Genomic DNA, 18,015 nt, shown 5'->3' with positions numbered 1-18,015 from the left:
GTATTCTTTTTGTGCCCAATGGACTCCAAAGAGTTTGGAGATTTTAAGTAAAGATCATGTATCTTGAATCATTACATCATGGGTGACGTTTCATCTAATATTCATTTACATGGCAAACCATAATTAGAACAATGAATGGATGATGGTAACAAATGTGCTATAATGCACATGCTGAATTGTTAAAACCAAAACCACGTTAACTGCATATATATACAGTGTGTCAACTAAAATTTGCACCCCATAAACTCTCCGATTTGTCCAAATGCGAGAAAATGCAAATATATGTCAATTTTAACTTGAGGGAGGACCAAATTTTATTTTGATTTCGAAATAGCTTTAGCATCTCTCTAGCGCGCCTTTAGAATCTTTAAATGACAAAAGGGGCTGAATGACATATCGTTTTGAAGCTGCTTCCATTCTTTATGCATCTATGTTTTTTTCCAAGTTGAATGATTGATTTTTCGGAACACTGTCTAGATAATTGCGAAAGGAAGTAAAAGTGGTCATCAAAAAACAATTCAATTTAAAGAGTATGGTGCTCAAAATGTCCACCACCCACTTCCATGCAACAGTATAAGCTATTTCAAAAAGATTCTCTAATGTTTTGCGAGATATTTGGCCTGACCAAACTGCATTTGTGGAGATGCAGGTGGTGTAATGTACACTTTATGATTTAAGTAGCCCCAGTACAGGAATCTAGGGGAGTTAAACGTTTAAAATATTAGTGCAGATGAGGTATTTCTTTGAACGAGAATGTACTGGATTAACAATGTTGAAAATTTCAATGAGTCAACAAAAATTTCGTGATTGTAAAAAAACAATCGCTCAAGTTTGAAAAAAAACGTGGTTGCGTAGAGATTGGAAGCAACTTTAAAATTATGTGTCCCTCGACCCCTCTTGCCATTTAAAAATTTTAAAGGGGCGACTCTGGGTGTTCGAGGGATACAGAAATGACTTCGAAACCAATATAAATTTGGTTCCCTCTCGAGTTAAAATTGGCATACTTTAGCATTTTCCCATATTTGGACGAAATCGGAACTTCAAGGGCCATAAATTTTAGTTGGGACACCATATATATTATTATTTTATTTACTAATTCAAGCTAATTTGTCAGATTTGATTAGAATCGCTGGTAGCAAATTCAGAAATATCATCGCTACTACTGGCATTACTGGCTTGGATTATGAGAAGATCTATTGTATCGATGAAGTTATCTATGCCTCACATTCCTTCCTCTTCCTTCAACAGATGTTCAATTACATTTTGAGGTGACAAAGACGTAAGTTCTTTTAAAGGCTTGTTAAATAAATGTTGTGTAATGTAAAACATTCACGAGCTTGTAAGTTACTTTATGACACGCCAGATAGTTTTTCATTGAGTTTGATATATCACACATAGATATGTGACGAGTGCAAGGGTGAAATCTGGGAATATGGTTCGGTAAGTACGCGAGATTCGGCGAATACATTCGCAGGACGTCTGACAGAGTGGGGGGATAATCGGTAAGCTGGAAGGCATTCTCCCCAGTGTGAATGGTTTAAGTTTCGGACAACGTGTGATGATCATGACGGAATGGTCGGCACTGTTGTACGCTGCACCAATATGGCACGAGGTGCTAGGGGCCAAGACGTATAGGGCCGTCCTGGAGCGGGCGAACAGGACAATCGCGATCAGGGCGCCTGTGCGTACCGCACAATTTCGTGTGCGACGGTGTTGGCACTGACCAAGATTCCGCCGATCAGATTACGTGTGGAAGAAAGAAGAATGGTCTGGAAGAGAGGTTTTCAGGAGTGGGGCCAGATAGTGGGTGATGAATGAGTGGGAGGGCGAATGGGCAATGTATGATGTGTGGATGAAGGCCCTGGTCCCGGGCATAAGACAGTGGGTCGAATGTCAATGGACGAGGACGAGGTACATGCTAACGCAGGTATTCACTGGACACGGTATGTTTGGGAAATACTTGCACAGAATAGGAATTGAGGAAAGCGACGAATGCTGATTTTGCGGGATGCCAGGAATCGCATTCGATTCCCCAGAACACATACTCTGGGGATGTCCGGAGTGGGAGGCTGAACGTACGGAAGCTAAGAGGGCCGGACTCAACTTGGACAGAGAGACCATTGGCAGCGAACTGTTGGAGAGCGAGAGGAAGTGGAAGGTGCTCGAGCGCATGCTCAATAGAATTATGTGCAGGAAGACTGAGAAGGAGCGTATAAGGAGGAGGAGGAGAGCGGAAGTGTAGAGTGCAGATATTGTGACTGGGGACCCCGAAGGAATGCCGATCTGGCGATACCGGGACCATAAGAAGAGAGGGGGTGGTTTTAGTGCGTAGGCGGGCGCAAGCTCGAATCTGACACAGTCCACACTGACGTCATCGCTATGACCAAAATCAATCAAATTAGTTTCGAACTGTTTTCTTCACCCACCCTATTCGTCAGATTTAGCCCTTTTAGATTATTTTCTATTTCCGAAGGTGACAAAATGGCTCAGTGGGAAGAGATTTACCAATAATGACGAAGTGGAATCCGACGTTGATGTGTAGTTTGAAGCATTCGAAGCTTCCTGCTATAAACAGGGCGCAGAAGCCATGAAACATCGCTGAGAAAAGTATGTCAATCGCAAAAGTGACTATTTTGAGATGTGATGTAATATTTTCCAAAATTTATTCTCAACGTAAAGACCAGGGCTTCTTTTTGTTTTCAAACCCCCAACAAAAAAACAACTCCTCATTTGTTAGGGACTTTAGGTCATTGGTTTTTGATTTAGTTTATTTTGTTAATTTACTTGCTCCTTTATCCCGTAAGTCACGCCCATGGACCTTGACACCTATTGTAAGAATACCTTCTGGGTGCCAGACCACGGTACCCATCAGGCCATATCCAAGGATTGTTTATGGCTGGGAAATATGTTACTAGTCAAAGAAAGCTTTCTCGGTGGAGCTATTGTCACGATCTGCAGTTCGGTGCGCCTGCAATATGCGCAGAAAAGCAACTCGTAAGGTATGCGCCAGATGGCCGCGATTTATGGCACCCGGCGCGGACATAGCTCGTAAGGGCTCTTGATGATGGTGCGCCACTGGTTGGAGCTCCTCGGTTTTAGTACTTAAGGGATAATCGAAGTAATTTTGCTTTTTTTTTCTTTGTCTTGGAACAGTGTCAATGATTAAAATCACAGTTCCTAACCCGCCCAACTAAGCAATCTCCCTCTCCACACTTAGAACAACAAATTCTGCCATTATTGAAATAAGTGGAATTTAATACTGTCCATTTTCGTAAACCAAATTGTCATCTTCGACCTGAACTAACCCCTTAAAACATCATTTTTATTAATTTAACTCAATATCATTTCATAACCTGAATAGCATTCTGAATAGGGAAAGTATTGACTTAAAGTTGTCAATAGGGTGGTGCTCCTAGCAAAGGGAAATATTTAGGGTGTACCTATTAAAACACTTTTCTTGTTTTAATAAATACGTATATTAACAATACTTATTATTCTTATACCAGTACCAATGGTGAAACGTTATTTAAAAATTTGTAAGAACTGTTTGTGCTAAAGTACAACACGTTTCTACTTTTACACGCAAGTACTTACTTATCTATAACAGCAATAACGCGTCATAGCTACTACGGCCCTAACAACTATATAGTGGGACAGCAAATTTTATAATTTTTTAGATATTTCAGGAGTCATTAATTATCTAATGCCGACCAAACTGAAACAGTATAATTAAATAACATATAATAATAATAATTTTTAATATGAAACGGCACAAAAATCGCAATAATTTTAATATTTTCATGAATTTTCAGAAAAAATGATAATTTCCTTTGGCAACTGTATAATGGGGCAGCTAGAAAAGTTCGATTTTAATTTGGAGTAACATCGCCCTCTGCTTTAATCACAGCTTGAATTCTTTTTGGGATTGATTCGATTAACTGGTTACAGTAACTTGAAGTAAATTCATTTCAAATTTGGTCGATTTTCGACTTCAATTCTGGCAGATATCTTTGAGGATCATTCCGCAGCGCGCGCCTCATTTTATGCCACACTGATTCTATGACATTTAGGTCTGGACTGCTAGACGGCCAGGAAAGAACTTTAAGTTGACGGTTGCTAAACCACTTTTTAGTGGTTTTTGCAGTATGGCATGCCGCTCCCTTCTGCTGGAATATAAAATCTTCGTTCATATTTAATTTTTCGGTACTTGGCAGCAAGCTTGTTTCAACTATATCTTGGTACTTCGTGGCGGTAACTGCCCCATTAATAAATTGAAAACATCCCAACCCTGAGGCTGCCACGCAACCCCAAATCGTGACCCCATTGGGAAATTCGACAGTTTTTTTTAGTCAGTCCTTGTGGAATATGCTTCATCTTTACTGCGAATGACTCGTTTACGATAAACGCCATCGCAGACATTAAATTTAGATTCGTCGCTAAAAATGACATTGGACCGATCTTGTACTGTCCAGGACAACTTTGATTTTGCCCATATGAGCGTATTTCCTTTTTGTCTTGCTGTTAAAAGTGGGTTTTCCTTTACCTGCATGAAAAAGAAATGAAAATACACTTTCGAATCATTTTTACTTCAAATTCAGCCCTGATTTAAGCATTCGCTTGCGCCAGCGCTCCCGTGAGAAACTTAATCCAGTTTCTTCACTCCAGTGCGCCCTCACTTGCCTTAAAGCATTTCTACGTCCTTTTTTACACAACTTTACTAATGTTCTCCTCTCCCTATTGGACACAAATTTTGGTCGTCCCGAACTTTCACCCTTTTCTTGTAGTATCTTTCCGGTTTCACCGTAGTGTTTAATGATATTATACACTCTACTGTAGGGTTGCAAAACCAGGTCATAATTTAGTTGACCATCGACGCTTTTCTTGACTTGATGTATCTGTTCTTTCCATTTTACAACGCCGCGTCCCCATCCTTGAAGACATTACGATAAGACAATTAGGGTGGCGATCCACTGGGCACTGGGTACCCAGAGGTGACCAAGCGGGAGTGATAAACTCAGAAACCCAGGTAGCAGTTAAGTCAGTTGGTAAAAGGAAGAGGCTGACCCGGGCAGTCTCAAAAAAACGAACTGAGATGAGACAGGCCTCGGTCCGCTTGCTCTTCCTTCCTTTGTCCTTCAATTTTAGTTAGTAAACGCACACTTCTACAATAGTATTGGAATTTTATATCGCATTGAATTCCTATACTACAGTATTTTTCGGTATATTGAGTTCCCTTGATTTTTCACGCCCCGATTTCTTAAGGCGATGGAGTTTTAGTACCAATTCGCGAATTTTTATATTTATTGGAACACCCCGTACCATTTCGAGCATTAAACGTTGATCAGCTTCAAAATTGAAAAATTAACTGCAGCACGCATCGGCGCGTCGATGACAGTTCTTCTTTCCGTGTAAGTTGCGCTGTCCCGTCATTTCGTTGCCAGAGAATTTCACCGAGTTTTCGAAAATTTGTGAAAATGTTAAAATTTATTCTTAATTTTCTGTTATTGATTGTTAAAATTTATTGCAACTCAATGTCTCATTGCACATTACAAATTAAATCGTGTTTTCAAGATTAACAACCTCAAAAATATTTAAATATGAATCAGATTTGCGCTGTGCCCTTATGTAGTCCTTAGGGCTCGTGTTGTAATGGGTCAAAAAAAACCTATACCTGTGCCAGAAAGTGCTGCCAGCTATTTATTTTATTTGTCTCGGTATAACTCAATAGAATTTTCTGTCTGAAGGCCACATTTTAGATTAAAGTAGTTTCATCTTGCGCGTCCTGGTCGAACATCATTAGTAATGAATCCTTGGAGGAAGACTGATCTTCCTTGTCTAATAGCGCTGTTTTCTCTCCATTATCGTTCAGGGAACATTCAGGAGAACTACAAAAGAATTCAGATGTTGGATGTCGATAATTATAAACAAAGCTGCTCTATGTCAAATCTCATTGATTATTGTGTTTAAACCAGAACACCACTTGCGGTTTAACTATCGCGGGCCATCGTTAATCTAATAATGTTATATGATTATATACAGGGTGTCACAGTAACTCCATTTCAAGGCGATATTGCGTCATTGAACGTTGGTTTATGTAGCAAGCCGATGTCATTCTCGGACGTTCTATACGCTATGAAAGTTCTATGGATTAAAGCTGAGACAACCTGTATGTTAGATATCATAGAATGATTAAAGCTGCGTACAGTCAAAACCATTGATGCGAAAATCTTGTGACTAGCTGGGAATAGAACAGACTAGTCAAAACCACAATGACCGATGAGGTTCGTCTCATGGGCGTTAAAGCAAGTCCTTTACTAGCGGCAGTGCCTGATATATTATCATTACTCATCAAATTATTTATTTAAATAATGACAGTTTTCAATTTTATGCTAATATTGTTACTAAATTCTCACTTGAAAGCAATGGAATTGTAACAATGTTTTTGTTAACTGTAACAAAATGCCTTGTTAACACTGAAGAAAAAAGTCCAAAGTAATCTGAGAGATAATATTATGAAAACAGCAAATAAATTCTAAAAATATCATATTAAAATAATTTTAATATGGACAGAATAGTTGAACAGCTAGTGATTTAGCTCCCAATGGAAGATTCCACCATCTAGTACTTCTAAGCGGCTAGTCAAGCGGATTAACCTGAACTAACCTGTTGTCCAAATGCAGGAAATTATTCGTCGCAGCACTGCTTGTCGACGGCAAAGAATGCAAATCCGGTGATGCCAAGGGCGGGAATATTTTGGGGCTAGTTTCCAAGGGATCTTTCAAATGCATCACTGGATAAGACTCTCGATAGCCTGAGGTACTAGATGTTTGCGAAATTGCTGAATCTTCATCCCACGATCCCTCGGCACTCTTTCCTCTAGTGGCTATGCGTAATCTGTGGGGGTCCAATGCAGAGAAAGCTCCACACTGACCTTGAAGTCCCAACTAAATGAAAATGTTAAGCTTTCATTACGTACCACGTGATACCAACTATTGGTTGATGGCAATATTTTCCAGAAAAACTGGATATAGCAAACTAATTTTATTAGTGTCCTTTTGGTGCTATTTCGGTGCCAAAGATGCTTCATGCCCTGGCGACGTCAGCGAACGTAACGACTATTCCGAGTTCGCCGCCACAGATTTGTGTCTCATTTCTCTTTTTGCTTCAAAGTTCTAACAAATGATGTCAGTGGCCGTGGATAATTGGTTAGCATACAGGGTGGTCCTCAGGGAAGTCCCTCGATCGATTGCGGGAAAACCATAGTTTGGAAAAATATGAAAATGCCAAGTCGTTGGGGGACACGCGTTAATAAGATTTTCAAGATGGCGGCACTTCCGGCTATACTGGAAGTAGATGTCCGGTAGGAACCGGAGGACCACTCTGTATAATATAGTAGTTTAATATGGTAAATAGTTATGCAACTGAAAATCTCGTGCAAGAACTAGGTATACAAATAGGGCGTTGAGCGCAAAAGTGTTCCATGCTACTAACAATTGTTATTGTTAATAAACACTGTATTGTTACCACGATGGTAATATCTGATTATAAAATAGAGTGTTTGCAAACTTCGACCACTAAAATTTAATAACAAAATGTCGTATCAAAGTTATAGCTCAGCTAATGCAATAAGGCATACGAAGAAGCAAACCTTTTGGCTGTCCGTTGAAGTCGTGGATTGATTGCTGAATTGGCCAATGAGAGGAACATGCGATGTTGGAACCTGTGGAGATAATGGAGGAGCTGTAGGAGATTTCGGTGACTCATTCGGCAATGGTGAATAAGGAGTGTTAGATTCAGTTTGTAGGCTGCTACTGAACACTTGGGCCGACGTAGGCTGTTGTGCTGGGGGCGACATAACGTGAGATCCTGGGGGAGACGTTTGTTCGGATTCCAGTTTCAGGTGGGCCAGCTAAAATATAAAATCAGTATAGTGTCAAATTAAATTACACTTAGGCGGGTAGCAACGATAAAAAATATGAACCGGATGAGCAACGCACGAACTGTTCATCGTTGCGCAGGAATTGTTCATCGTTGCGCACGAATTGTTCATCGTTGCGCATGAACTATTCATCATTGCACACGAACTATTCATCGTTGCGCACGAACTGTTCATTGTTGCGCACGAACTGTTCATTGTTGCGCACGAACTGTTCATTGTTGCGCACGAACTATTCATTGTTGCGCATGAACTGTTCATTGTTGCGCACGAACTGTTCATCGTTCACTAGAAAGTTTAAATTAAAAATATTAACTAAATTGATCATGGGGGATTGATTTCACATATTTTTCAGCTTCTAGAGTGGCTGCTAGAGGTAAAAACCAAAAAAGAACTGCAAATCAAAACTTGTGCACTTTTCAATCCTCTCAAAAATTCTACATGCCCGTGCGTGAGTGCTCTTTCCTGACAGAGAATACAGGAATGTACATATACGGGACTAAAATTATTTAGAATTTTCGATGAACATGTTATATTCGGAAGAATTCGAAGGACAAAATGCTACGTCTTTGTGATACTTTTGCAGAATTTTTAGACATTAATTTATAGCAATGATATTTGGGATTGCGATGCTTCCAGATCGACGTGACCACGGGCCGTATTGCGGTGGACGTCATGTTCCAGGTTGACAGGGAGAGAGGTCGTGTTCGGACAAGAGCCGTGCAGGGCGAAAGGGGGTTTTCAGCCTGAAAATGTTTTTTCAGGCTGAAAGCATTTTGGCAAATTTGGTATTAGAGGTAAAATTTTAATTTTATTTGTTCGACACAACGTTTCTGTTGTGGATGATGTGAAGCGATTTTGAACCTTAGCGTGATTTGCGGCCGATAGTACATTGCAACAATACCTCTGAGGATCTCTTATTTCGACTTTTACTGCGCAGTCGAAACGTCTTCCTGCTTTGCGGCATCATACGTTGTAACCGAGACTTGTGATGATCATCATCCTCTCCAGGACTGGAAGGGCTCAAGGGCGTTGTTGACGTTTCACCTGGGTGCAAAACGAATATCAATTATCAAACTATTTTACTAATTCATGCTATTCAAGCATTGGCAGCAAATTTCTCTAGGTATATCTACAGGTATTATTCAAAAAGAAGGACAGTGCTATGCTTTAAACCTCTGATCTCCCATACTTTTCGCTGAGTTCAACGTTCCAACTGTGAACGATATCTACACGAATGGTACAATTATGCAGCCTGCTAATCTGGAAACGAACCGCTCTCGGTGATTTGGTCTTTATAGAGAACATGTACTAATGCAAAAACACATCGATTTTATTTTCAAATGAGACGGTCCAGTATTCAAGACAGTTCGCCACTTTTCAAAAGTCTGTTTTCTATTGAATTGCAGGCATGCTCCAGCGGGGGTGGAAAAAACCACCAAAAACTCAAATAGGATTGGGGGTTGAGGTATACCTCATTTGGAAGGTCTTTGAATTACCTTTCTAAACGTACTTGTTTTTTCTCATTGAGTACTGATCTGTACTGTAAAGAAGCCTGCGTAGCAACTGTATCGTAGCAAACTTGTCTATCAATGTTTTAAGTGTTCAGAATGCTGTACATTATTTTCTAAAAAGTAATAAAAGTTGTTTTCAAACTCCACTCCAACATTTACAAAAACTTCTGCTTGAACTTCCGCACGCGCAGGTGTCATTATTGAGTCTGGGTTTTGTAAGCAACAGAGTTAATATTTCCACCGAGAAAATGATCCAGAGGTGTTAAATCGGGCGTTCGCGGCGGCCACGCAACTGATCCTCTCGGTTTGCTACGAAATTTACCGTGCGACCACAGTGTCGCAGTAAGAAAATCGTGTGGTGGAGCTACGTCTTGTTGAAAATGAAAAAGATCTTCTCGTGAAACGTTATCACTGGCCTTTAAATCGCGAAAAAGTGTTTACAATAATGAATTACAATTTAACTAAAAACTCAAGATTTCCGCTCGGAAAGGTAATTGGAAGACCCTTCAAATGAGATATAACTCAACCCCCCTTCCCCTTAGAGGTTTTAGTGGTGGTTTCCACCCCCGTTAGTGAGAACATGCAATTTAATAAAAAACCGACTTAAAGAGCGTCCTCCTTGAAAATAAAATCGACGTTTTTTTGCATATTTATATACTTTCTGCAATGGCCAAATTATCGAGGGTGATTCGTTTTCAAATCGACACGCCCTGGACATTTGTGTTGAGCAATTGACGAAACGAGCGTTAAAGATGGCTTTTTTAGGGGTCACTTTAAAAGCATTGCGCTGGACTTAACCTTTCGTTATTCTACGTCCGAAGTCAGAATTAATATTTAAATTAAATTAAAAGTGCACATTTTGAAGTTGCATATTTATCCAACGGGGAAACACCTACAGCTTTATGATGATGACAAAATGGCGTGAAAGTCACACGTCCAGGTGGAAAGTTCTCTTCGGACAAAGAACACTTTCAACCGTTGTATGTGCACTAACTTATTTGCAGCTATATTTTAACTAAAATATGATGAAATATGCGGAACATTTTAACAAGCCCCCGTATATACAGCCAAAGTGTGACGGGTAGGTACTTTTCATTGTTGTAAATATGTTCTATATGTCTGAGGCGAATTAAATTTTTTTTTCTTTTTCCATTGTATTTGGAAATAATGTAATGTTGTTTCGCACCTTTTTTATTTAAGAATTTTCTGATGTGTTATCGTATAAAAGTTATAAACAAAAATATCTTAGAAATTATCGCAATAATATATTCAGGAATACGAGACCAGTCTTGACTTATTCCTATAGGCACTTTGTTAGACCTCGCATTGTGCAACAATATCTAAATAACACGTTCGGACAAGACTGGTCTGGCGTTGACGGGCTTGCGAAGCGACCACGAAAATCCCCCGATTTGACCCCCGTTGACTTTTTCTTGCGGGGATTTTTTGACAATAAAGTTCATGAAAGTTCTTCAAGAAATTCAGGACCCTTAAAAGGGAAAATAAGAACTGCTTGCAATGAGTTGAAGCAAGAAATAGTAAGAAAAGCTTCTAAAAAGAAAGTTAGACGCGGGCTTCAAGGCCTTGCAGGAGGGGGAAGTCGTATCGAAAACATGTTTAATTAAATTATTATTATTTTTTTTATTTATTTTATAACAACTAATTGATTTTTATTTGTTTTGTCTTTGTTGCAAATAAAACATTTTTCGATAATTAAAAAGACAGTTTTGCTTATAACTTTTAAATGATAATACATGAGGAAAAATTTCTTAGAAAAAAGCGTGAAAAAATAGGTTTGATATAATTTTGTCACAATTCGTGTATGTTTCTGAGAAGAATATAATTGGTGACCTCATAACTCGTTACTCTGACAGAAATCTAGACATAAACCCAGGTCCAAATTGAAGTGATTCAACCCCATTAAAGACTGATAGTGTCATTTTCCATATTATTATCCATTTCCATCGAATAGGTACAGGAGCGTCGGACACGAGACGCTCTGTACATTTCCATCAAAAGGTCTTATTCTGTCTTTAGTTAAAAATTGTTATTTTATATAGAAAACTTATCGAATGAAACTATGGAATTTTGTTTCTTCACACTCATAGCATTGCTAACATGATCAGCTACATTAGCCGAACCGAGTCTTATCTGGAGGTAAGTGGTTCACCAAAGATTTTTTTAACAAATGCCAAATACTAATTTGGTTTCTAGGGCCGGTAGAGATTTTTTCCTGTATAGTGCGTTGCGAAGTTTCGCTTATCTTCCGATTTTAGAAATATTTATGAGACTAAAATCCGTTTTTTCCTTCGACTCGCTAAATTGCCCAACTCTGCGAGCTAAGGTCTAGAACTCAGAATAACACATATTTGTATTACTCCCTGCTTCATTATGTCATTTTTTAAACTTAATTCAATTTACTTAGTAACTTTAACTTGGTGTTTATCTTATTCCTTGACCTTACGGAGTATACAGGGCTGAGCGAAAAACCGGAATAGAATTAACGCCTTTTCAACGACTAAATTAAAAAAAAAAAACGCTTAAGCACGCGGATTGATTTTGGATTATATTGACTTCGCATTCCATCTCCACATACCAACAATACCAGCTCTTCGATACGCTGCAGCGTACAGGGTGTTTCAGAATGGTATGTCATAAATTTAAGCCCGGCTGCACGCCAAGGGGAGGACATTTTCGGCGTCTGCTCCGTTAAATGAACTGTAGTTAAAACTAAGAATGTGGTCGCAATTTTTCCGTTTTTAGAAGAGTTTTTATTCTCTAATCACCACGTAACTGGAAGAGAAAAAGGATACGGCAAGCTTCAATTTTTCACGACCCTTTCATAGAGTCCACACACCACACACATCTGTTGGCGTTAAAAGAAGTTGGGAAGGGTCGCAGCTAAGTTTGGCCAAAAAATTCATGCAGATCAAAATCAATTCACGTGTCTATGTCTTTTCGCCCAGTCCTGTATATTTGGTGGAAGCGTTAATCGCATTAGAAAAAAAGGTAAAAGTCTCTCATTGTTAAATCGATATCACAGATAAGAATCAGTTTGACTACATACACTTGGTTTACGCAATTCTACAATTTCAGGTTTATAATACCTAATGTATTTTCAGGGCTATTTAAGAGTTCATGTAGATTCCATGAAACTAACAAGATTTCACATTTTTCAATTGATTTTATTCTTATCCTATGGAGCCGAACAGTCATATCAGTCATAGGTTGAGAGAGTGCATAAGGAGAGCACTTTTGGCATGTATTAGAATTTCCAAAATTACAACGTGAAACAGAGAAACATAGAGGTATTATTATCTCTCTATTTATTCGAAAATGAAAAAGAGCTTGTTGACTAAACAGTTAAGTCACAGTTTCCCTTGAACAAAGGTTTTTGTGCAATTTCACTTAAACATCCCTGAAATATACTTCCTTAACCACGAAGAGCACATTTAACAGCACTAATGCATATTAGCGTTGTCCATGAAATGCTGAGCTCTACCACCTTTCTGATTCGGTAGCTATGTGTGCTAGATAAGGTTTAGAGGATGTACCACTTGGTGACGTACCAGTACTTCAAGATGCAATTCGCATATATGATTTTACAATTTGCACGATCCACGACCGCTTCGTTACCAAAGCGGGCCCGCGTATCTACAGGGTGGCCGAACTTGCGTGTTTTCACTCAGGCCCGTCCACTACTCGAAATTGAAAAAAAAAAAAAAAATTGTTCTGGAATAAATAAAAGTTCAAAGTTTTAGAATTTTTAGTAACGTCTCACGACGTTTTTGCCATACACGCAAACAGTTTTTACTTTTTTCAGACACTCTTTAATATGTACATTTTTCGAAAACCAGCTAATTTTCCAGATTTAACGCAAAATTGTATTTTTCTAACTCTAAATCATAAATGGCTACAATAAATGAGGTGTCACTTGGATTATACCTAATGAGTGGCTAAAAACAAGGTTGTTTTGTGTTAGATGGCCGAGACTGCAACTAAAAGTACGTCAGAAATCACTAAAATCGATTCAAACAAGATTTCACAACTGTGACGCATTTGCCTTGAATGAACCACACAAAAACTATGAAGATTCAAACTTATATTTCCTTAACTGGAACATACCAGAACATTTTTGCATTTATGGATCTGCCTCAAATTCTTAAACATATCTTCTACAGCATGCCTAATTCTGATTTTCAACAGTTTTCGAGATATCGTCGATTAAAATATGACATTTTTTCCTATTTCAAAGGTAGAAACGGTTTAAATAGCAGGTAAATGTCGGACTTAACTTTTAATAATGCATCTGATGACGTAACTTTCATTGTTTGACATCTGTCAATACATTTGACATTTGTCAAATCAAATATTGAGATTTGCCTTAAAAACTCAAAACATGAACATAAAAACCATTTCGCCGTAACTTAAACCGTTTTCAAGTTCTGACTTCTCAAATTGCCAAAAAATTCCTTAATTCGTATACCAATATTTTGAAAACCCTTGAGTATCATATAAAGTATACTGTTAGAAAATTATCCTTGAAATTTTTAGCCAAAACGAATTATGCAGAAACAAGCAAGGCGATCTATTTAAGAAAACAACTTTGTCAGCAAGATGAGGTAAAACGCTCGACTCATTCGACGTGACGTCACTCAAGACTCTCTATGCAAGTTGACGTCTGTCACAATATTGACATAATTGACCTTTGACGGGCAGAAAAAATATTTATATCTAAGGCAGGATATGAAAGTGAAGGCCATTTCGCTCTATTATAGAAATCGTCTTTATGATAAGTTACGCAAAACGTCACCATTTTTAATGCCACTTGCTTTTATGCGAATAGAAACATTCTTTTATTCACCGCTAACTCTCAAACGAGAAATTAAAAATCATTTTATGTCAATTCCTCATGATTAAGTAAATTGATTTTAAAATCGAATTCTGAAGTACAGCCGACGACTTGTCTGGTGACTCATGTCTTGAGGTGGGTGCTCACCAAAAAAGCCAATAAGAGCGAACATTTGTTGTTATTCGCGAACGTTTGCCTGTGTTCGTTCGACATGGAGACATCCCATCCACACCAGAGCCACTGCATTCAGACTCGCAGTTGATCCAGTATTTTCAACGGTCCACTATTTCACTCTCATTAGACCGTTCCATTTTGAAAACGGGCCACGAAACCGATAATAATAATTAATTTACAAATAAAAAAACAGTCCTTATGCACGTTGCAACCTGCGCCTAACTATACGTAAAAGTAAGGACGAGAGGGGGAGAAAAACTATTGGATCCTCCTACACATCCAAGGAGCAAGAACCAGTATTTTCTTTGATGTATTGCTTTCCCCTTGATGTTTTTTGAACGCGTTTGCTCGCTTTTGCTTGTTTTTTTAGTAAATTCCCACCTTCACATTCATCCTGAAACTATGGAACGCGCATGCGGGTTTAATTATCAGCACCAGGAACCAAAGTAAGTCACCAAATGATGATAGCTCACCATATGTCCAAACGGGGCAGTAGTGAAAAAACGAAAAAAAATTACGCTCAAAATGTGTAGAACGCGGTTAAAACAATGTGAAAATGCCCCAGCAGTGAATCAAATCTGATGGTGAAGGTGTGACAAATCTAAAAGTAAACTGAGGACTCAGGAATCCGGAAGAGACTACTCCTGAGTTTAGCTCAGTAGAAAAAATGGCTCGAGTTCAACCTTGACCTCGAAAATTGAGCTGCATTAGAGAAGCTAGACGAGTAATTTGCCTTTGGTTACTTGCGCTGGTAGCTAAGCCCGTGTCGGCGTCTCGGTGTGTTGGGATGGAGCGTATTCTCTATTGCGCATGTTCTCAAAATCTGAGCTGAACCTATCAAAAACCGTGGCGACTACAAACACGAAATAAATGAATACTTGAAAAAATGACGCCCTGTATATCGGTAACGAAGTGTTTGTGGATGTTCCTTTATATGAAAAATAATTTTTAAATTGTACGGGAAATTGCCAGCGCAGCTACATGTAGCAAAACACCTTCAATGATTTCGTTGAAGAAATTTTTAAAAAAGCTTCAAAGCCATTCCAAACTCTAAAAAAGTAATTGTCAATAAGGCGTAATTCACTTTTCATGAAAGTATATGTTTTCTCTATGTTTTTTCGATCTTTATTACCTTTGCATTAACCGATGTAAAGTCTTTTCCTGTTATAATTTGAAATCCATATCGTTCAATAAATATCAGTCGATAATATCTAAAGGTTAGTGTCTTTAGGACAATGCTAATTCTTGAGAAATGAAATTTTACCTGAAGAATGTCTAAACTCTACGGAAGAAACAAAGCGTAGCTTGTGAGCGGCTGGCTTATGAGAAGAAGTAGAAGAAGAAGAGGGTGGTGGGTAGTGATTGGGTGGTTGGGTTGGTGGGTGGTCATCGCTGCCCGATGACCGTTGCGACATGGAACGATCTGAAACAACTGCATGCAAGACACGGAAGCACATATATACTAACAGCTACCTAACTTGATATCCGAAAAGTGAACAAAGTGAACTGATTTTCAAGTCAACTTTATAAGAAACCATCAATTTACCAGATTACATGTATGACTCAGTATGATGAAAATTGTTGTTTGATACGTAATAAATTTCAAACAAGCTTATCTGAGAACAAAATGTCGTCGTAGAAAGTACAATTGCGTGTCTGAGACTAGTCCACGGATGCACTTGTTATCGTTTACCAACCTAACCTGAACTAACCTGAACTTTTGTATACAATAGAAAAAATTCAATTGAATTAACCTAATACGGCATATGTATACGGGCTCTCCCGAATTCATCCCCCAAAATAGGGTTGATGGATTCGTGGATAATATCCAGAGGGGCATGGGTTAATGAACAGTTTTAAGATTTAACAAATTTTAATTTCTTTTTTGCAAACAAATTTGTCAATTTTATACAGAGCGATCCAGGGGGGAGTAGCAATATTTCAGCTACGCATTACATGACTCGAAATAAGCATAAAAGTTCCCGTATACGTGGGTCCTGTTCCCAACCATTTTTATAGAAAAACCGGCGTAAGATCAATTTTTTAATTAAATTTACTGAATTATCATCTAATGGTTATTAATAAAACTCATTAGTTAATAATTTTCCAAAAAGAAACAACCGTTTCCATGGTATTTTTTAAATTAATTAATGTATTTTATTAATAATCGTTAATTAATATTTTAGTAAGTTTAATAAAAATTTTGGACTCACCCTCGTATTTCTGTAACGAATGAGAACAGGACCCACATAGGAAGTTTTATGCTTATTTTGAGCCGCCCAGTACGTACTTGTATTACGGTTATTTTCTCCTGAATTACCCTGTATATCTGTCTGTTCCTCACTTTATTACTGAAGCTACAGCAAAACTAAAATGACTATCTTGACCGTCTTTAAATACGATTTTCAGATTTTGAAAAGTCTTCCTCCTCAAACTCCAATTTCAAAATTTGAGATGTGAACGTGAATCAAAAAATATTATTGAGTGCAAAGTGGTCCTTCGAAAGTTTCATCATCAACAATGCAAAATCGGAAATTGTGGAAAATCTGAAAATTTGGCAACAATATGAAAGTGGGCGGAGTCAAAATGTCTAAAATATTTTTAAGATGGCGGCACTTCCGGTTATATCGAAGCGCATTTCCACTTCGACCCTCATCAATGGGACCTCGGAAACTAAAGCTCATGCGAAGATATTTAAAGGGGGGAAAATTGCATAATTTGGCACTTGACCAAATGCCGTTTTCAAAATTTGAGTTTTCCGAGTACTTCCGAAAATATACGAAAGAAACTAAAAATTGGGGATTCCGTTTCCACTTTTTTAGCGTTGTTTGACAAGGAGTCTCAAAGCCACAAGCACATTCTCGTTGCCAATTTTTCTCAGCCGCACAATGACGTTTTCAGATTTGCTACTCGACTGTTTTCGCGTCGAAAAATCCAACATGACGCCCATACAAGAAATTCATGATGATGGTCAAAGGACGAAACGTAGTTCACCTGACACCAATTGCAGTTGGTCGCTCAGCAATTAAGCGCGCTAAATACACTTTCGCATACTTTAGGGACAATACTTTTCCTACTAACACGTGCATGTAAAGTTTTTTTTGTCTTCCGTAAGTTCAGTTACATATTAACGTGCGTTAAAATCTATACAAGTACACGTGCGGTACAAAGTATCGTCCTGCGTACGTAATTGGCATATGTAAAAAAAAATTGGCACATTCCACTGCGATTATGGTGCCACGAAACGTTTTGCTTCGCTTGTGGAGAAAAATGGTACTTTCAACCTGTAAATGCGTACGGTAAAGCCACTTTAGCGCATTCGCACGAAAAAGTTGTAACATAATGAGGAGTAAGCGAACGGAAATGACGACAAAATGTGCCGATGGGATTAGTTTTACGAGCATTTTTTCAAAATTTTATGGGCGCAATTCAGAAATTTAATGGCGCTAATGATCAGCAAATTGATCGTGGCGTCCAAAAATAACAAAATGAGCAATTTTCCCATGATTTTTCGGGCACTCCGTTGCTGGAAAAGTCGG

General features: G+C 38.4%; 1 protein-coding gene across 12 annotated transcripts in view; it reads right to left on the bottom strand.

Moving 5' to 3' along the window:
• Positions 1 to 3,485: 3,485 nt before the first annotated feature.
• The window catches only part of unc80 (unc80, NALCN channel complex subunit), a 108,566-nt gene continuing 94,036 nt past the window's right edge, over positions 3,486 to 18,015 (bottom strand). For all 12 annotated transcript variants that reach the window (XM_066298639.1, XM_066298640.1, XM_066298642.1 and 9 more), the window contains 5 exons: positions 15,741 to 15,899; positions 8,841 to 8,983; positions 7,649 to 7,909; positions 6,664 to 6,944; positions 3,486 to 5,885 (listed from right to left, as the gene is read on the bottom strand). In XM_066298639.1, coding sequence (XP_066154736.1) covers positions 5,753 to 5,885; positions 6,664 to 6,944; positions 7,649 to 7,909; positions 8,841 to 8,983; positions 15,741 to 15,899 — 977 coding nt within the window. In that variant the 3' untranslated portion in view covers positions 3,486 to 5,752. The remainder of the gene's footprint in view (positions 5,886 to 6,663; positions 6,945 to 7,648; positions 7,910 to 8,840; positions 8,984 to 15,740; positions 15,900 to 18,015) is intronic.

The sequence above is a fragment of the Euwallacea fornicatus genome, chromosome 31 (assembly GCF_040115645.1).
Source record: "Euwallacea fornicatus isolate EFF26 chromosome 31, ASM4011564v1, whole genome shotgun sequence".
Lineage (NCBI taxonomy): Eukaryota > Metazoa > Arthropoda > Insecta > Coleoptera > Curculionidae > Euwallacea > Euwallacea fornicatus.
Note: the sequence above shows the minus strand (reverse complement) of the source record. Positions and strands in the feature narration are given on the sequence as shown.